Source organism: Heptranchias perlo, chromosome 6, assembly GCF_035084215.1.
Source record: "Heptranchias perlo isolate sHepPer1 chromosome 6, sHepPer1.hap1, whole genome shotgun sequence".
NCBI classification, from domain to species: domain Eukaryota; kingdom Metazoa; phylum Chordata; class Chondrichthyes; order Hexanchiformes; family Hexanchidae; genus Heptranchias; species Heptranchias perlo.
In genome coordinates this window covers 45,157,117-45,179,331 of record NC_090330.1, presented here as the reverse complement: position 1 = coordinate 45,179,331, position 22,215 = coordinate 45,157,117, and the positions used below count along the sequence as shown (strand labels likewise).

General features: G+C 39.3%; 1 protein-coding gene across 4 annotated transcripts in view; it reads left to right on the top strand.

Annotated features, from left to right (window-relative positions):
* The window catches only part of LOC137322955 (mitogen-activated protein kinase kinase kinase kinase 4), a 308,879-nt gene that overhangs the window by 211,063 nt on the left and 75,601 nt on the right, over window positions 1–22,215 (top strand). For all 4 annotated transcript variants that reach the window (XM_067986215.1, XM_067986216.1, XM_067986214.1 and 1 more), the window contains exons 8-10: window positions 4,680–4,734; window positions 15,785–15,863; window positions 20,502–20,677. In XM_067986215.1, the coding sequence (XP_067842316.1) occupies window positions 4,680–4,734; window positions 15,785–15,863; window positions 20,502–20,677 (310 nt within the window). The remainder of the gene's footprint in view (window positions 1–4,679; window positions 4,735–15,784; window positions 15,864–20,501; window positions 20,678–22,215) is intronic.

Here is a 22,215-nt window from a genome sequence, read left to right as displayed (position 1 = left end):
GTATTTGGCATGATTTGGAGGATTTTTGGATGATCAGCCACTATATAAATGCAAATACTTTCTTGATGGTGGGCACGGGATGCTTTAGTGACCAATCGTTGCTCATTGTGGTATTTGTTTTCTGTTAATACTAAATCAGACTTCATAGTGCAGGCACAGTTGCTGTGTTGTGATTTATTTCTATTCTTTAACCACAATTGGACCTGACTGACTACATAACCTGTTGGTTACATCGAACTTACAGCACAGAAACAGGCCATTCGACCTGACTGGTCTATGCTGACGTTTATGCTCCACAGGAGCCTCCTCCCTTCTTCAACTAACCCGATCAAGATACCCTTCTATTCCTTTCCTCCCTCATGTGACTTATCTCGCTTCCCCTTAAATGCATCTATGCTGTTTGCCTCAACTCCTCCTTGTGGCAGCAAGTTCCACATTCTTTGGATAAAGAAGTTTCTCCTGAATTCTCTATTGAATTTATTAGTGACCATCTTACATTTATGACCTCTAGTTTTGGACTCCCCCACAAGTGGAAACATTTTCTCTACGTCTACCCTATCAAACCCTTTCATTATCTTAAAGACCTCTATCCGGTCACCCATCAGCCTTCTCTTCTAGAGAAAAGAGCCCCAGCCTGTTCAGTCTTTCCTGATAAGTATATCCGCTCAGTTCTGGTATCATGCGTGAATTGTTTATGATGATCAGATTCACGTTTAGGAGAAAATCAGACGCCTTGACTGGACTAATACTGTCTCCTTTTCTGTGTTTTTCTTGGTTGAAAACTCTTCACTAGTGCTGTATTTGCATATCAAAATTCCTTGGATCACTAGGAATGGTGTCAAAGTAGATGCTACATTTCAGTGACTTGGCATTGCAACATTTTACATAAACAATTCAATACTTAACCCTGGAGCCATAAGGATAAAGAATTTAGAAGAAAATTGGCAAACTTTATAATGGTTAGGATAAACAATTTTATAGAAGCTTTTCTAGTTTTCCATTTACACTTCACTTCATTGATTTCAAATCCAAATTAGAATTTAAAATTATTTTAACTTGCCTTTGAAAAGTGTTTGTTGTGATAGTTTTCTTTGTACCCTTTACACCAGAACAAAAATTCTGCACCATATTAATACAATAGAACATGATTGCTTATTGTACTTCCAATAAATACAATAACAAAAGAAAAATCAGGATAGGGCACTAAGGGATATACATGCTAAACTCATAGGTAATGACAGTGAAATGGCAGAAATATGAAATAATTACTTCACCTCTGTATTTACCAGGGAGACTAACATGGTGGGCATGACATTAGAAGAGGAGGTCAAAAAAGATATAAAGACATTTAAGATGGAAAGGGGGGAGATAATTGATAAACTAATCATACTTAGAGCGGATAAAATCCCTGGTCCGGATGGATTGCATCCACGCATATTAAAAGTTGTTAGGGAAGAGATAGCAGAAGTGCTATTACATATATATACAAATTGATTAGAAAAGGGAATAGTGCCAGAGGACTGGCGGACAGCTATTCTTATACTTAAAAAGAGAGAGCGAACCAGTCCAGGGGATTATGGACCAATTAGCTTAACGTCGGTGGGAGGAAAGATAATGGAATCTTTACACAGATATAATAGAAAAGCATCTAGAAACCGAAAATATAATGAAGAATAGTTAGCACGGATTTCAAAAGTGAAGGTCGTGCATGACCAAGCTTATTGAATTCTTTGGCGAAGTAACAGGGTAGACAATGCAGTAGATGTAATATATTTGGATTTTCAAAAGGCACCGCATAGTTGACTCATGACTAAGGTCAGAGTGTGTGGAGTTGGGACAAGTAGCAGAATGGATAGCAAGCTGGCTACAAAACAGAAAACAGAGAGTAGGGGTTAAAGGTAGTAACTCAGACAGGCAAACAGTGGGAAATACTGTTTCACAAGGGTTGGTGGTGGCACTACTGTTGTTTATCATTTACGTAAACAATTTGGACTCGGGAATTGGATGTACAATTTCAAAATTTACGCATGACACCAAATTGGGGGGTATAGTTAATACCGAGGAGGATTATGACAAAATACAGGAAGACATTAATAAACTTGCAGAATGGGCGTGTAATTGGCAAATTAATTTCAATATAGGTAAGTGTGAGGTATTACATTTTTTGTAGGAAGAATAAACGGGCTACGTACTGATTGGATAATAGTCTAAATGGGGTAGAGGAGTCGAGGGATCTGGGGGTGGTACAGATACACAAATCACTAAAAGTAGCGATGCAGGTTAATAAGGCCATTTTAAAAAAGCAAACCAAGCATTGGGGTTCATTTCTAGAGGGATAGAATTGAAAAGCAGAGAAGTTATGTTAAACTTGTATAGAACCTTGGTTAGACCACACTTGGAGTACTGTGCACAGTTCTGGTCTCCATATTATAAAAAGGATATAGAGGCACTGGAGAAGATGCAAAGGAGAAGATGCAAAAAAGATTTACTAGGATGATACCAGAACTGAGAGGTTATACCTATCAGGAAAGATTGAGCTGGCTGGAGCTCTTTTCTCCAGAAAAGAGAAGACTGAGGGGTGACCTGATAGAGGTCTTTAAGATTATGAAAGGGTTTGATAGGGTAGACATAGAGAAGATGTTTCCACTTGCAGGGGAGACCAGAACTAGGGGCCATTGATATAAGATAGTCACTATTTCTTTACCTAGAGAATGGTTAGAATGTGGAACTCGCTACCACAAGGAGTAGCTGAGACGAATAGCATACATGCATTTAAGAGCAAGCTAGATAAACACCTGAGAGAGAAAGGAATCGAAAGATATGCTGACAGGGTGAGATGAGGTAGGAATGGAGGAGGCTTGTGTGGAGCATAAACACTGGCATGGACCTGTTGGGTTGAATGGCCTGTTCCTGTGCTGTACATTAGATGTAATCGTTGGTTTATCAAAATGCTATGAATTGTGAGTCAGTACATTTCTTTAATACTATTTGGAGGCATTTAGCACAATTTTATTGCAGCTACCATTTTTAATAACGGAAAATATTCGTTCTGTTTGTGGTTGAGTAGGAGATTTAGGGGTCACTACATTTATATGGGTTCCCACAGCACAACAGAGGGGCGGGGGAGGGGATAAAAGAATAGAGGCCAGGGGAAAATATTAAAAAAGCACCGCATAGACTTTTTTGAACTAGTACAGAATGCTGAGGTGTACTTCCTGCTGCCTTCTATTTTTACTGTGTTTAACAGCATAAGAAAGTTGAATTGACATCAGAGTTCAGTTATTAACTTGGGGTATTTCGGAACTCATCATTTCAACTCTGTTAATTTATCTCCTTTGCACTTTCAGGCACAATAACTTCTCTAAACCAGGTCTGAGGGCAATCTTCAAATAGAAACAGCATAATCTATCCTAGAAGTTACAGCACTAAAGGCGACCATTCAGCCCATCCATGCATGTGCTGATGCTAGCTCTTCAACTGGAGCTATCCACTCTATTTCCTTTTCCCTGATCTTTCCCTGTATGCTCTTATATTTTCTTAATTTTCAGATACTTATTTAGTTCCCTTTTACACACTGTCATAGTCTCTGCCTCAATAGGTATTTGTGGTAAAACATTCCATGTTCTAAATCCTCTGTGGAAAAAAAATCTTCGCTACTTCCTCATTCCTCTGGTGATGAACCTAACTTTATGCCCTATTATGGATTTGACAACCAGTGGAAACAATTTTTTGCTATGTATCCTGCTCCAAACCTTTCCTAAACTTAAAAACCTCTATTGGAGCCCCCTTAACCTTCTCTGTTCCAGTAGGGAAATAAAACAATGTTTCAAGCCTTTCTTAATAACTATAGCCTCTCATTTCTGGTATAATTCTACTGAATTTTCATATTGCCTTTTCCGTGACTAGTATCTTCCCTATAATGGGGTGTCCAGAACTGCATGCAGTACTCTCAACTGTTGCCTAACCAATTTTTTGCACAAATTCAAAATAATTTTTTCCCAAAATGTACTGCTTCACATTTCTCTCCATTGAACTGCATCTGCTGTCATATCTCATCTATTTGCCTGTTCCACTAATCTGTTTATGTCCTCCTGCATTCTTCCCCACAATTTGCCCTGCTTCTAATTTGATGGTATCCACAGATTTTGCTACCATCCCTCTTGTGCCTATGTCCAAATCATTGAAGTAAATAGAAAGCAAGAGAGATCCCAGCACAGATCCCTGGGACACACCACTCTTCACATGACTTAACCTCTTCCTTTTATATTCTTCTGGTGCATTTTGTTTTAGTAGTTTTTCTAATGTCACTAATAAAACCACAACACCTGGTACTGCTCAGTCACGAGTTTCTGGTTCATGGTTAATATTTCTGTACACTTGTTAGACAGATGGGTTTCTCCAGTTAGTAGGTCAGTGTAAGATTCCATTGATGATGGTATGCATCACAAAATTGATAGTAAGTTTCAGTGTAGTATCCCCTGTATGCTGGAGGAAACCCTGTGCTTAAAACCTGTTGCATTCTGTGTATGCATGCAATTGATATATACTTCTGATTTATATTTACAATTTTACTTGATTAATAATTTCCATGTACAGCAGAATGGAATCATATTGCATAGTCATACTGTGAATCCAGAATTAAAAGCTGAGCAGGTTGCTAATGTTTTGTTCTCTTGCAGAGTGACTTATGGTCGTTGGGGATCACAGCTATCGAAATGGGAGAAGGAGCACCTCGTAAGTAACATCATGAAATGTTTAATGGGGGACTGTGAAATAAAATGCTGCGATTTTATCTAAGACCAACATTTAAATCCAGTCAGCCTGATGAGATGAAGTTTTACTCTTCTGGTTGTGAATCTTCAATTATATGAGTTTGGGGAGCCTCACAAATCTGCTGATGATTTGCCATGAATCAGCTGTGAATGGGAAAACACATGCCGGGGTAGGACGGGATGCTCCTGTAAGTCTGTTACTCAGACTGGCAAAAGGTGGAAAATGTTCCACAAGAATCTGTGCTGGGACCACTGTTGTTCACCATATACATAAACAATTTAGACTCTGGAATTGGAAGTAAAATTTCAAAATTTGCAGACGATACCAAACTTAGGGGTATAGTTAATATCGAGGAGGACTGCGACAAAATACAGGAAGACATTAATAAACTTGCAGAATGGGCGTGTAATTGGCAAATGAATTTCAAGTGTGAGGTATTACATTTTGGTAGGAAGAATAAGGGAGCCACATACTGCTTGGATAATTAGAGTCTAAATGGAGTAGAGGAGCAGAGGGATCTGTGGGTACAGATACAGACATCACTAAAAGCTACGCAGGCTAATAACATTAAAAAGCAAACCAAGCACTGGGGTTCATTTCTGGAGGGTTAGAATTGAAAAGCAGAGAAGTTATGTTAAGCTTGTATAGAACCTTGGCTAGACTACACTTGGAGTATTGTGCACAGTTCTGGTCTCCACAATACAAAAAAGATAGAGGCACTGGAGAAGGTGCAAAAAAGATTTACTAGGATGATACCAGAACTGAGAGGTTCTACCTATCAGGAAAGATTTGAGCAAGCTGGGGCTCTTTTTCTGTAGAAAGAAGACTGAGGGGTGACGAGTTAGAACATGAGAACATAAGAAATAGGAGCAGGAGTAGGCCATATTGCCCCTCGAGCCCCATTCAATCAGATGATGGCTGATCATCTACCTCAACTTCACTTTCCTGCCCTATCCCCATATCCCTTGATTCCTTAGTGTCCAAAAGTTTAGTGATCTCAGTCTTAAATATACTCAACAACTGAGCATCCACAGCCCTCTGGGGTAGAGAATTCCAAAGATTCACAACCCTTTGAGTGAAGAAATTTTTCCTAATCAGTCCTTAATGGCTGACCCCTTATCTTGACACTACGACCCCTAGTTCTAGACTCTCCAGCCAGGGAAACAGCCTCTCAGCATCTACCTTGTCAAACGCGCTCAGAATTTTATATGTTTCAATGAGATCACTTCTAAACTCCAGAGAATATAGCCCATTCTACTCAATCTCTCCTCCCAGGAATCAATCCAGTGAACCTTCATTGCCCCCCCTCTAAGGCAAGTATATCCTTCCTTAGGTAAGGAGACCAAAACAGTATTCATTACTCCAGGTATGGTCTCATCAGAATCCTATATAATTGCAGCAAGACCTCCTTATGCTTATACTCCAACCCCCTTGCAATAAAGGCTAGCATACTATTTGCCATCCTAATTGCTTGCTGTACCTGCATGTTAACTTTCTGTGATTCGTGTACAAGGACACCCAAATCCCTCTGACTTAGTTGCTCACCTTTTTAAAAAATGTTCTGCTTTTCTATTCTTCCTACCAAAGTAGATAATTTCACATTTCCCCACATTATACTCGATCTGCCACTTCTCACCCACTCACTTAACCTGTCTATATACCTTTGCGTCCTCCTCACATCTTACTTTCCCACCTAGCTTTGTATCATCAGCAAACTTGGATACATTACACTCGGTCCCTTCATTTACGTCATTGTTATATATTGTGAACAGCTGAGGCCCAAGCACTGATCCTTGCGGCCCCCCCACTAGTTAGAACCTGCTAAGCCGAAAATGACCCGTTTATTCCTACTCTCTCTTTTCTGTCCGTTAACCAATCCTCAATCCATACTAATATATTACCCCATATCCCATGAACCCTAACCTTGTGTAACAACCTCTTGTGTGGCACCTTATCAAATGCCTTTTGAAAAGCCAAATATACTACATCCACTGGTTCCCCCTTATCTACCCTACTAGTTATAACCTCATTTTAAAAAAAACTAATAGATTTGTCTAGGGAATTCTGAAAGATCAAAACCAATGCATCCACTATCTCTGCAGCCACCTCTTTTAAAACCTGAGAATGTAGCCCATCAGGTCCAGGGAATTTACATAGAAACATAGAAAATAGGAGCAAGAGTGTGCCATTTGGCCTTTTGGGGCTGCTCCGCCATTCAAAATGATCATGGCTAATCGTCTAACTCAGTACCCTGTTCCTGCTTTTTCCCCATATCCCTTGATCCCTTTAGCATTAAGAAATATATCTATCTCCTTCTTGAATACATCTAATGACTTGGCCTCACTGCCTTCTGTGGTGAAGAATTCCACATGTTCACCACCCTCTGTGAAGAAATTTCTCCTCATCTTGGTTCTAAATGGCATACCTCGTATCCTGAGACTGTGACCCCTGGTTCTGGACTTCCCAGCCATCAGGAACATCCTCGCTGCATCTAGTCTGTCTAGTCCTGTTAGAATTTTATATGTTTTGATGCAATCACCTCTCATTCTTCTACACTCTAGTGAATACAGGCCTAGTTGACCCAATCTCTCCTCATACGTCAGTCTTGCCATCCCAGGAATCAGTCTGGTAAACCTTCGCTGCACACTCCATGGCAAGGACATCCTTCCTCAGATAAGGAGGCTAAAACTGCACACAATCTTCCAGATGTGGTCTCACCAAGGTCCTGTATAACTGCAGTAAGACATCCCTGCTCCTGTACTCAAATCCTCTTGCAATGAAGGCCAACATACCATTTGCCTTCCTAACTGCTTGCTGCACCTGAATGCTTGCTTTCAGCGACTGGTGTACAATGACACCCAGGTCTCATTGCACCTCCCCTTTTCCCAATCTGTCACCATTCAGATAATCTGCCTTTCTGTTTTTACAACCAAAGTGGATAACCTCACATTTATCCACGTTACACTGCATCTGCCATGTTCTTGCCCACTCACTGAACCTGTCTAAATCACATTGGAGCCTCTTTGCATCCTCCTCACAGCTCACATTCCACCCCAGCTTTGTGTCGTCAGCAAACTTGGAAATGTTGCGTTTAGTTCCCTCATCCAAATCATTGATATATATTGTGACTAGCTGGGGCCCAAGCACTGATCCCTGCGATACCCCACTAGTCCCTGCCTGCCACCCAGAAAAAGACCCATTTATTCCTACACTCTGTTTCCTGTATGTCAACCAATTCTCAATCCATGCCAGTATATTCCCCCCAATCCCATGTGCTTTAATTTTCCACACTAACCTCTTGTGTGAGACCTTATCAAAAGCCTTCTGAAAATCCAAATACACCACATCCACTGGTTCTCCCCTATCTATTCTACTAGTTAGATCCTCAAAAAACTCCAGTAGATTTGTTAAGCATGATTTCCCTTTCATAAACCCATGCTGACTTTATCCAGTCCTGTTAATGACCTCGAAGTGTTCTGTTATCACATCTTTTATAATAGACTCTAGTATTTTCCCCTCTACTGATGTTAGGCTAACTGGTCTGTAATTCCCTGTTTTTTCTCTTCCCTCCTTTTTTAAATAGTGGGGTTACATTTGCCACCATCTGTAGGAACTGTTAGAGTCTATAGAATTTTGGAAGATGATCACCAATGCATCCACTATTTTCGGGGCCACTTCCTTTAGTACTCTGGGATGTAGATTATCAGGCCATGGGGATTTGTCAGCCTTTAGCCCCATTAATTTCCCTAGCACTTTTTTTTACTAATACTGGTTTCCTTCAGTTCCTCTCTCTCTCCAGATCCTTGGTTCCCTAACATTTCTGGCAGGTTATTTGGTTCTGTCTTCACAAAGGAGGACACAAAGTATGTGATTAATTGTACTGCCATTTCTTTGTTCCCCATTATAATTTCCCCCAATCCTGACTGTAAGAGACCTACATTTGTCTTCACTAATCTTTTTCTCTTGACATATTTATAGAAGTTTTTACAGTCAGTTTTTATGTTCCCTGCTAGTTTACTCTCTTTTTCCCCTCTTAATCAATCTTTTTGTTCTCCTTTGCTGAATTATGAACTGCTCCCAATCCTCAAGCTTGCCGCTTTTTCTGGCAATTTTATATGTCTCCTCTTTGGATCTAATACTATCCCTAATTTCTTTTGTAAGCCACGATTGAACCACCTTTCCTGTTTTATTTTTGTGCAAGACAGGAATGAATAATTGTTGTAATTCCTGCACATTGTTATTTCTTAGCTCCACCCATACTGATTCTACATCCTGATATTCTGAGCGAAGATCCTTTCTTACTACTGCCTTTAAATATTAGCCATTTCCTATCCACCGTCATCCTGCTTTAGTAAAGTTCCCCAATCTATCATAGCCAACTCACACCTCATACTTTCATAATTTCCTTTATTTAGATTCAGGACCCTAGCTTCGGATTCAACTACTTCACTCTCCATCTTAATGAGGAATTCTATCATTTTATGGTCGCTCTTCCCTAAGGGACCCCGCACAAGATTGTTAAGTAATCCTTTCTCATTGCACAATACCCAGACTAGGATTGCCTGTTCTCTAGTTAGTTCCTCAACATATTTGTCTGGAAAACCATTATGTACACACTCCAGGAATTCCTCCCCCACAGTATTATTGCTAATTTGGTTTGACCAATCCATATGTAGATTAAAGTCACCCATGATTATAGTTGTACCCTTCTTGTATGCATCTCTAATTTCCTGTTTCGTGCCCTCCCCGACATCTCCACTACTGTTTGGGGGACGATAGACAACCCCCACCAACGTTTTCTTCCCCCTGGTGTTTCTTAGCTCCACCCATACAGATTCCACGTCGTGATTTTTTGAGCCAATATCCTTCCTCACTATTGCATTGATTTCCTCCTTTACTAACAATGCTACCCCACCTTCTTTCCCTTTTTGTCTGTCCTTCCTAAATATTGAATACCCCTAGATGTTCAGTTCGCGTCCTTGGTCACCCTGCAGCCATGTCTCCATAATCGCAACTATATCATAATCGTTAATATCTATCTGCGCTGTTAATTCATCTACCTTATTGCGAATGCACCGCGCATTTAGACACGATGCCTTCAGACTTGTCTTTTTAAGATTGCTAGTCATCTTAGTTTTATTATGCACTATGGCCCTATTTGTTTTTCGCCCTTGTTTTCTCTGGCTTCTACCATTGCTTCTTCCCATTCTGTCTTTTGTTTCTATCCTTGTTTCCTCCTCCTCTGTCTTCCTGCTCAGGTTCCCATCCCCCTGCCATTCTAGTTTAAACCTTCCCCAACTGCACTAGCAAACACCCCTGCGAGGACGTCAATCCCGGTCCTGCTCGGATGTAACCCGTCCCGCTTGTACAGGTCCCACCTTCCCCAGAACCGGTCCCAATGTCTCAGGAATCTAAATCCCTCCCTCCTACACCATCCCTGCAGCCACGCATTCATCTGGTCTATTCTCCTGTTCCTATACTCACTAGTATGTGGCACTGGTAGTAATCCTGAGATCACTACCTTTGAGGTCCTGCTTTTTAATTTATCTCCTAACTCCTTAAATTCACCTTGCAGGACCTCATCCCTTTTTTTTAACCTATGTCATTGGTACCGAGATGGACCACAACTACTGGCTGTTCACCCTCCCCTTCCAGAATGCCCTGCAGCTGCTCCTTGATGGCTTTTAGTCCCATTGATTTCTCCTGTACTTTTCTTTACTAATCTTAATTACTTTATGTTCCTCACTCTCATTGGACCCTTGGTTCCCCACTATTTCCGGTATGTTTTTTGTGTGAAGACAGATGCAAAATATTTGTTTAACATCTCTGCTATTTCCTTATTCCCCATTATAATTTCTCCTGTCTCTGCCTCTAAGGGACCCATGTTTACTTTCGCTAATCTCTTTGTAGAAACTCTTACAATCCGTTTTTATATTTCTTACTATTTTACAATCATATTCAATTTTCTCTCTCTATCAATTTCTTGGTTCTAAAACCCTTCCAATCCTCAGGCTTACTACTCGTTTTGTCAATATGGTAAGCCTCTCTTAATCCACTACTATCCTTAACTTCTCTAGTTAGCCACAGTTGGATCACTTCTCCCATAGAGATTTTATTCCTCAAGGGAATGTATATTCGTTGAGAATTATGAATTATTTCTTTAAATGTTCACCATTGCTTATCTACCATCATATCATTCAATCTAATTTCCCAATCTACCTTAGCCAACTTGCCCCTCATACCTATGTAATTGGCTTTGTTTAAATTTAAGGCCTAGTTTCGGACTTAACTACATTGCTCTAACTCTTTGAAATTCCATCATATGGTCACTCTCCCCAGAGGTTCCTTAACTATAAAATTACTAATTAACCCTGTCTCATTACACAAGACAAGATCTAAAATAGCCTGTTCCCTTGTTGGTTCCTTGACAAATGGTTCTAGAAAACTTTTCTCGAATGCATTCCATGAACTTGTCCTCCAAACTACTTTTGCCAATTTGGTTTGCCCTGTCTATATTAAGATTAAGGCCCCCCACGAATATTGCATTACCCTTGTTACATGCTCCTCTAATTTCCTGATGTATACTCTGTCCAACACTATAACTACTGTTAGGAGGCCTATAAACTATTCCCACCTGTGTTTTTTGCCTCTTGTTATTTCTTAGCTCCACCCATACTGATTCTACATCCTGATATTCTGAGCTAAGATCCTTTCTTACTATTGTCTTTATCTCATTCTTTATTATTAGGGCCACCGCCCCCCCCCTCCCCGTTCTCTTCCTTTTCCATTTTCCTATCTTTTCTAAAAGTCAAGTACCCTGGAATATTTAGTTCCCAACCTTGGTCACACTGCAACCACGTCTCAGCAATGGCTACTAGATCAAACCCATTTATCTCTATTTGTGCCATTAATTCATCTATCTTGTTACGAATGCTTCATGCGTTCAAATATAGTGTCATTCATTTTAACTTTTTACTATTTTTCCCTGATGTGACCTTAGTCACTAATACTTGTTACGTTTGTTAAACACTGTCCCTGCCTGTCACACTCTGCTTGTTTTTACCCAAATCGCTACTCTGCTCTGCAGCCTTGACTTTTCTCTTTAGACATATAAATTTACCCGTACCTGAATCCACCCCCTCTCATTAGTCTAAAGCCCTATCTACTGCCCTAGTTATTCGCTTCGCCAGGACACTGATACTAGCCCGGTTTGAGTGGAGTCCGTCCCAACGGAACACCTTCCGCTTTCCCCAGTACTGGCGCCAGTGCCCCATAAATTGAAACCCTTGCTTCTCAAACCACTCTTTCAACCACACATTTAACCATCTAATCTGTTTGTCCCTATGCCAACTTGCAGTCTTTAAGGTTATGAAAGAGTTTGATCGGGTAGACATAGAGAAGATGTTTCCACTTGCGGGGGAGACCAGAACTAGGGGACATAAATATAAGATAGTTATTAATAAACCCAATAGGGAATTCAGGAGAAACTTCTCTACCCAGAGAGTGGTTAGAATGTGGAACTCGCTACCACAAGGAGTAGTTGCGGCGACTAGCATAAATGCATTTAAGGGGAAGCTAGATAAACACATGCGGGAGATAGGAATAGATGGATATGCTGATGGGGTTAGATGAAGTGGGGGGGGGGGTGGTGGAGGTTCGTTTGGAGCATTAACACCAACATGGACCTGTTGGGCTGAATGGCCTGTTTCTGTGCTGTACATTCTCTGTAAATCTATCTATGTAAGATTGGAGTTGAGGCATATTGTCGGAGTGTGGCAGGGACCTTTACTGTCTATTTGACCTCTGCACCTGACCTGGGAGTACCAGATGTTGATCTTAAATGCACAAAATGGAAGAGTGTTCCATTCCTAGCAGCAACATCCCATTCTTTACCTTAATGATTATAAGCATTCACCAAGGCTGTGAAATCCAAGAAAATTGAGTGACACAGTTGGTTTGAATATATTCAATGATGGTTAGGATAAAGCTTTTAATGATGGTTTTGAAGGGTCACATATGAAATGGCCATCTCAGTGTATGACTGAGTGCATTATGAGTTGATATGATATCACTTAATAAGGCAATAAAGGTTATCTGAGTGGGAAAAATCAAGATGATTAATATGGACTGTACTTCAGAGAATATTCAGATACAATTATCCTAAATAAAACACAATATTAAATGGATCATCAGCCAGACAATTGCGGGGGAACGGGTGGAGAAAGTTGACCCTCAATGCCTGCAGGAAGACGGATAGGACATTGGGAAAAATGCAGGAAGTTCCGGAAGCATGATAAAAGTGTGATCAGAAGGGCAGAAAGAGAACTAAAAGTGAACAGATGCTAAACATAACAGCAATAAATTGTTCCCATAACAAAGCAGCACAAGGACAGTCAGTGATGAGATGAAAAGCTTAAAGAATGCCAGTAGGAATGAAACTGAAGATGAACGGAGAACAGTCAACATACTCTGATTACTTCCTTAAAATATTCGCTGGAAAGACTGCACTAACGTCATGCATTCATGGAAATAAGCATGTAGATTTACAGACGTCGATATCAATAAGCTTGAGGTTCTAGACAGGCATAAAGGGCTCAAAATGAACAAATCCGCAAGGACTGATGGTATCTATCCCAGAGTATGAGAAGAATATAGGGACAAAATTTGTCAAGTGCTGATGATCATGAGGGAGTCACTGAATGTTGGGGAGGTCACACTGGATTGAAAACAAGCTTACATAGTGCCCATGTTAAAGAAAGGGGGCAAATCTGATGTGGGCAACTGTCGACCCATCAGTCTGACTTCAGTAACTAGTAAAATAATTATCAAGAGCAAACTTGAGAATTGCCTATGAGAGTAAGATCGTAAAAGTCAACATCACTGTGGAACCTCCTTGACTTTTATTGAGGAATTGACCTCTGAATGGACAGTGACATCCCCATATGATATGATGCACTTAGGTTTTCAGTAAAGGTCCTCATTGAAAGACTGCTACTGAAACTAAACATAGTGGGAATTCAGGATAAAAACCTAGTTTTATATAAAGAATTGGCTGAAGGAAAGGAATCAGCAGGTACTTGTTCGGAGAGTGATGCCATGGTGACAGGCAGGGGGAAAATACTGAGTGGAGTGCTCTAGGGATCGGTGTTGCGACTTACTGTTTCTGAATTACATTCATGACTTGTATTCAAAAACTCAATACAAATTTGCAGATGATAGTGAGGGTGGGGTGGCGGAGGAGAAAGACAGTCAAGTGGGGAGGCACTACAAAAGTAATCAGGTAAGATCTGCAAATGGACAAACTATTGGTTGTGAAAATTCAATACAGACAAGTACAACTTCTTAAACATAAAGGATAAGAGGAAGCCACAGGTATACAGTTGGTGGCATGAAAATAGCTGAAGGTGAAGTGGAAAAGGATCTGGGGGTGATAAATTCAGCTCTTAATGTGTCAAATAACTGTAGAACAGCAATAAGCAAAGCAAACAGAATGTTGTTATATTGCTAGGTCAATTGAGTATAAATCTGAAGATTGTACAGACTGCATCTTAAGTTGAACATTATTCAGTTTTGGTCACCGAGACATGAGGACATTCAAGCTTTCGAGGTGAGGAAAAGAGCCAATAATTAGGCTGATCCATTACATTGAAGGATTGAGTTATAGGGCACGAAGGCAGAAACTGGTGATCTTTAGTCTTGAAGGGACGTGACTGAGAAGGGACTTTATAGCAGTATACAAGGTATTGAAGAGCATAGATAATGTAAATCAGCCGCATTTACTTCAAAGCAAACCATGATACTAGAGCAAGGGGACATAAGCTAGAATTGGTGAAAGGAAAATTTAGGACAAATATCTTGAACCTCACAGAAAGGATGATCAACACTTGGAATGGTGTTCTGGGTCCTTTAGTGGAAGCAAAAATCCAGAGATAGATGGCATGATGGGGGAATGTATTTATGGATGCATTAGCAAAGGTGGGTTGAATGTTCTCCCTCGTCGATCTGTCTAATGACCATTGTGATATTGTAGAAGAGGTGCTCTGTGGTTCATATGACCTGTGTGATAAAAGTCTGATTCATTGCACATCAACGTCAACTCTACCGCTTCAGCACAGATCCATAAAAGTATTTTGTTTTTCATAAAAGCATATCTAGTATATGTTTAATAACAGTACTTAATTAACAAATAATATACTGTGGTAAATAATAACGTTATTTTGAGTTCACTTATGAAAGAAAGTAGACATGTAGTACAATGATGATTCATTGTGCTGTGAAAACCTAATCTTATCAGGACACATTACTGAGGCAGGATAAAACTGTAATTTGTTTCCTTCCCTATTGTGCAAAGTGAATGTGGATAACCTGCATTGCTTAAAATTAGATTTTTGTAAAACATTTTTTGATATTGCTGTCATACTACACCAGTTAGCAGGCCAAATGTGTGTCTCATTGGCTGTTTTGATGCTTTCTTGAGTGGACTTGGTTGTCAGTTAAATGCCAAACCACTTTTGATCTGGAGAAAAGTGGACAAGAAAATGTTTCTATTATTGGGTTGGTATCACTCTGAAAAGCACTTTTTTTTATGGAATAAGACCAAGTTAAGCGTGTAAGTGAGGCTCAAGTTGTTCTCCATTGGCAAGGAGAGAAAAGTGGAGACAATCATTCCCAAATGGATTTCACACAACTGCTATTGGCTAATTCATATTTATACCTAGCATTAGATTTCTTCCCCCCCCCCCCCCCCCCCCCCCACCACCACCACCAAGTTGATAATGAGAGGTGTAGTTGCATTATAATCTCTGGGCTAAAATCTGTGCTGCCATTTGACTTGCATTGGGGGTCAGGGGTAGGAAGAGGGGGAGGAAAAATAATCAGATGAACCCTGAATGATTTAAATTTCATTAAATAAATCATGAATTTTCATTTTGGGTCGTATAATTTGTTATGTTTATTTGTTGGAGTACTATAGTTCAGGCAACTGTTCTTAATTACATATTTCTACTTTTAGCCCTCTGCGACATGCACCCAATGAGAGCACTCTTCCTCATTCCCAGGAATCCACCCCCGCGACTGAAGTCTAAGAAATGGTAGGTACATTTGTGTCAGTGGGCAATGATTCAGCAATTTAATTGCTTTATTCAATTCTTTTGATTTTTCACTATCGAATGTTAATTTCTCATTATGTTGCTCAGTAGCTGTGATTTTCCAACCCCATCGAAATGAATGGGTTGTGATTATGTTAAAGGAGTTCATTGTCGTTTTAGGAAGGGAGAGACCAAAGCTCAGCATCTTCATCAAAATGACTATCTGCAAGAAACTGAAGTTTAGTATTTAATAGGTGTTGCATGTTCATTGTTGGAAAGAAAAAGTTTTCCCAACAATTGTACAAAGTTGATTGTTCCCCTTTCAGCTGTACACACAGCATTTCAAAGTCTGCTGTATAAGATGGATGTTTTCTTGCAAATGGTATACTTAGCTTTTGCAAATTAACATGTACCGTAGGTTCATACATTTGTACATGAGAGTTCAAGCTGTGAGTCATGGATCATTTTGTGAATTTATTTGTAACAAAATTTAATTTTAAAACTTAGATTTAGCGATTGTATATGTAAATGCATTTTAAAGTTCAGGTGAAAGTGTTGTGAATGAGAGGAGATCAGCACAATAATGGTGCAAAACAATGGCTTGATTAATTCATGACCAGTACAACTTTAATTGAAACAATTTAAATTACAATTACACAATAGCTGTTTAACTTTTGGTGCTTAGTTAATGGCAGTTTTTCCTTTGCAATCCTGTGGCCTTCCTCTTCTTTGCCCCATCCTGTTTTGAACCCTGTATACCAGGTTTTTCAGATTCCTGTGTTTTGATTTTAAATTTATTAGTACTTCCCTAACTGCAAAATCTTTTTAAACGTATAGATCTATTCTTAGCAGTTTCCCATGCGTATGAATCAAATTTTTTATCATAAATTTACCTTTCACAAAAACTTTCATGAAGTAAATAATTTCATGTAAGATTGTGTTGAAAGAAAATGTTCAGCATACCATACATTGATATTTAAATGTCAACCACAAAATTAAGTTTTAAATTGGAAGTCAATAACATTTATGGCAGTAACATCGTTAAAATCAGCTGATTATCTCTATAGATTATGTCCAATCATTGGATAATGGTTCAGATTTGTTCTCCAGTATCATTGCACTACCATTGCAACCTATCCCCAGAATTAAGCTGTCACCAAGTTCAAGCAGAATCAGAACTATGGTGAATTTCCAAAGTTAAATCATCTCAAATTCCAGGGTCCACATTATCTTGACGTTGAAGGATGATTCCATTCCGTATCAGAAAACATATTCTTTGTTGGAGTCAGTTGTTTGAGTTCCAGTTTCCAGATCAGCCAAAAGAATACCTATTCCCTGTACCACCATTCACTTTCCTCTCTGCCCACCCTTAAAGTTAAGTAGACCCATTAGACTGATTTATTTAAAAATGAGGACCAGAGAGATTCTTTTCACTATAGGGATCATACTAGTTTGTTTTCCATTTCAAGAAGCTTGCCCAAGAGTCAGACATTCTGTAACTGGATATATTGTGAGGCTGGACCTATGGAACCAGATTATTAGAAGTGGATTTATTACATATTTAAACAGCAGAGGACATGCTATCTTGAGTGAATGTTATCTCTTGCACTCTACTACCTCTGAAAGAAAGTTCTGAACTGGTTGCTGGTATAAGGGGTGACTTCAAATGGTTGGTCTTGCAGGACATTTGTAAAGCATTTCTTGAAGTTGAAGGTGAAGGATATGTAGTTTGACAGACCTGCTTTGGAGTATGAACAGGCTGGCCCTTTCCTCTTGGAGACATGCTGTTGGAGATTCTCTGTTTAGAGAATTAGGCATAGTACAGCACAAAGAATGAAGAAAGACAGTATATTCTTCTTTGTTTGTCCTGTACACTTTTGGATAGGCCAGTCACACAGCCCAGAACACATTACTAGGGCACTCAGGAGTTTTATACGCTGATGTACCATGCCTAATCTTCACACTCTTTAAAAGCCCTGCCCAAAGTCAATTTTTTTCATCCCCTTTCATTGGTCGAAATATTGATTACCCCTTGTGCCTGTACGTTGGGAGTTTACCCAGGCATACATTCGATTACCTCTGGCGCCTGTATATCGGGGCACCTTCAATATCTCCTTGTTCTGATTTATTACCATTGGAAATAAATAATAAACACATTTCCTCATTAATTATTGTTTCAATTGGTATTGAAGCTCTGGAATTCCCTCCCTAAACCCCCCTGCCTCTCGACCTCTTCCTCCTCCTTTAAGACACTCTTTAAAACCTACCTCTGACCAAGCTTTTGGTCACCCGTCCTAATATCTCATGTGACTTTGGTGTCAAATTTTGTTTGATAATCGCTCCTGTGAAGCGCCTTGGGACGTTTAACTGCGTTAAAGGTGCTATATAAATGCAAGTTGTTGTTGTACATAACTGGATATAAATATTATCCTAACAACTGGATGACATTTCTGCTCCTTTTGTACAATGATGGGGATTGAAAACATTAATTAAATATGATCATCAATTGCTGTAGGGCTCAGCTTTGGATGCATCTCCACTCACTACAAGTGAGTCTTCAGAACTGGTTATGCAGTTCAAATCTTTTTAAAAAAAAACAAACACGCACAGGCTTTTCAAGCCAGAGAGGGATTAATCTAGAATATGATTCATTCCACTCAGTGACAGAACTGGTTTGTTTCAAGAACGCAAGAAAAAGTCTGAGAAAAGGCTATTCAACCATTCAAGCTCATCCATCTAGTATTCCACCTCATCCAACCTAGCATTTTGAACTTTGCTAATGTCTTTGACCCTACTGCATTACCAGGCAGATTGTTCCAAATGTTTGTTATCCTTTGCGTAGGGAATTTTTTTTTGTAATAGAATATCTTTTAAATTTATTTTTCATCAATTTAAATTTATGTCTTCATGCCTTGCTGACCTTGAAGTAATATTCTGGTTTCAACTTATCCATGCTATTTAATATTCTGTATACTTCAAGGAGGTCCCCTTTAACCTTTTCTTCAGACTGCAGACATTAAGCTTCTCTAATCTTTCATAGAATGTTACAGAAACAGTCTATTTGGCCGTATCAATTATGTGCAGGTGTTTTCATCTACATAACTATCTAGTTTAATCCTAGCCTTTTGCTCGTTCCCTATGATCTTCAGTATTCTCTTTAATATCTAATTCCTGTTTGAGAATTTAAGGACTCTATTTCCACAGGAATCATAGTTGGTCCCTTTTACACTTGGGACCATTCTAGTTTTTTGTTTGTGTCTTCTCAAATACATATATGTTTGTTTTGAAATGTAATTACCAGAATTGCACACAGTACTCTAAATGTGGGGTAATCCATATTAATTCTACACTTTTCATTTAAAACCTGTGTTGCTCATTCTTTTCACAGTATGCATACTTCGAATTTGTCAGTATTAAATTTAATTTATCCTTTCTCTACCCCCAAATATATAATTTAGTCTAAATCCTGCAAACCATTATCTGCATCCTCTGTCCTACTGCTTTCTCTACTTGTGTTGTCTGCAGATTTGATCAGTTTGCAATTAGTTTCTATGTCCAGGTCATTTATATAGGTAAGAAACAACAGCATTCCAAGTAGCAACCGCTGCAGTAATTCACTCAGCCCCTTCAATTTCCTCAACTTACTCCATCCAGGTGCTGCACTTCAGTCCTGCATTAACTGGTTTCCCATGGATTTTAATGTTATTCGACCTTGTCAAAGGATTTCAGGAAGTCCAAATAAACCATATAGGGAGTTCTATTATCCACTGCATCAATTGAGGTGGGCTACATATGTTCTTGTATGACCAGGAAGAAAATACAAGGCACTTCTGTAGACTGGCAGGTTTTCCTGCAGCTCATGTTCCAAAAATTTTGTTGTCGGCAAATGCCCTCTGACAAGGCTAGGATGCGCACCATTGCCGCCTTGGCGCAATAGATTAGCAATCCACTGCTTTAACCATTTGATCACCTCAGCACGCTTGACTTTTTCTCTGAGGGTACTCAGACTTTTTTGAGATTTGTTCTAAGGTACTAAAGGGTATAGTGTATTTATAAATGTTCTGAACAATTATTTTGAATTATATACATCTGTGTCAATTATATTGCTTACATTTGTTCAGAGTATATTTTTCCAATTAAATCTTGACCTCCAAAGACCTGTGTAATATTCAAATGAATTTTCTGGGCCTCAGATTCATAGATGATGGTGGCAAACATGTACTGATTTCTTTATCAGTACGACACTTGCCTATATAGAACTGTAGGATAGTTAAATGCAGAAGCGGCCTTTAAATTCTAGTGCTGCAAGTGTCAGAAACCATTTGTGGTGTGCTTATGTTCCTGAAAAAATGTACATTGACATTTTATGGTCTCACGCACATACAAAATACTGAATTTTATCTGAGTGAAAGCTTCTTTGCAGATAGCATTAAAAATAAATACTTGCTGTGTACAGATATGAACAGTCATTTTTAAGTTGAACCTAAATGCTGAAACTTTAGAACAAAGTCAACTCTGCTGATGGGTATACAGATTAGAATCCTAGCAAGAATTCCAAATGGACAAAAAGTGATATTGTCTCAAATTAAATTCCAAATCATTACCCATTTAAGTAAAACTTCTTTTTCTACACATTTTCAGGTCCAAGAAATTTTTTAGCTTTATAGAGAGCTGTTTGGTGAAGAATTACATGCAACGGCCTTCAACCGAACACCTGTTAAAACATCCATTTATCCGTGACCAGCCAAATGAAAGGCAAGTTCGAATCCAGCTGAAAGATCACATTGACAGAACAAGAAAGAAGAGAGGAGAAAAAGGTATTTGTTGCAATGTTGATGTAATTGCAAAAAACATTTACGTAATATTGATGGAAGGCTTCATGTGTTAACAAATATGAAATAACTTTACACATTAGAACATGACTCCCGTTTGACCAGGGCAAGCATTTTAATCTACACATTCATACGTATGTGCACACATTTTGTAATTATGTTTCCACAAGAGGGGAGCACTTGGAAATGTAATAGACAGTCATCATACCTCAGTACACAAGGGTTTACAAACCATCAATTTAATATATTTTTTATCATCTTATTCTAGTCAAACATGCAATAGTGGAATATAAACCAACATTATTCTCACTGCCTTTTGGCAGGTTCCCTTCACCTATGGAGTGGTCGGTTCTTTCCTTCCATCAAAATACTCCTCGATTGGCCCCTTGTGCAAATGAAAAGACTGTGTTTTCTCTATAAAATGACCTTTCACCATAGTCCATGCCTGAAGTTAATGTAGCTCATTCCTCTATAACAAAGGCAACGTTGGTCATACCATGGTTATTCCATAATCTTTTCACCGGTATTAGCAGTACCAGGACAAAGTTATATTCTGTCTTTTGTGAATACTGCTAAAGCTTTGTGTAATATCTTGGAATTACATGGCTGGTATATCTGGTGGTAGTGTTCTAGTTAGACAATTGACCTCAAGCAGCAACATTATATTAGTGCTTCATTTTTGTGCAGTTTGCCACCATTTGATGCATTTTGGGAGGAAGAATGAGGAATGGCAATATAAACTAAATGGTGCAATTTTAAAGGGGGTGCAGGAACAGAGAGACCTAGGGGTTCACATCCATAAGTCTTTGAAAGTGGCAGGACACATTGATATGGCTGTTAAAAGGCCATATGTGATCCTTGCCCTCTTTTTAAATAGAGGGCATAGAGTATAAGAGCAAGGATGTTATGCTGAACCTGTATAAATCACTGGTTAGGTCTCAGCTGGAGTATTGTATCCAATTCTAGGCACCACACTTCAGGAAGGATGTCAAGACTTTGGAGAGGGTACAGGGGAAATTTTACCAAAATGATACCAGGGATGAGGGACTTCAGTTATGTGGAGAGACTAGATTGTTCTCTTAAAGCAGAGAAGGTTAAGGGGAGATTTAATAGAGGTGTTCAGAATTGAGGGGTTTTGATAGAGTAAATAAGGAAAAACTATTTCCACTGGCAGGAGGATTGGTAACTGGAGGGCACAGGTTTAAGATGATTGGCAAAAGAACCAGAGGGGAGATGAGGTGAATTTTTTTCCATGCAGCGAGTTATGATCTGGAATTAACTGCCTGAAAGGGTGGTGGAAGCAGATTCAATATTAACTTTCAAAAGGGAATTGGATAGAAAAGGAAGAATTTGCAGGGCTGTAGGGAAAGAGTGAGGGAGTGGGACTAATTGGATTGCTCTTTCAAAGAGCCGGCACAGGCAAGGTGGGCCGAAGGGCCGCCTTCTGTGCTGTATGACTGTGATCTCATTAAGTTAAGAAAATGAGGCTTCTCTTCCTTCCTCCCTCTCCCAGTAATAAACAC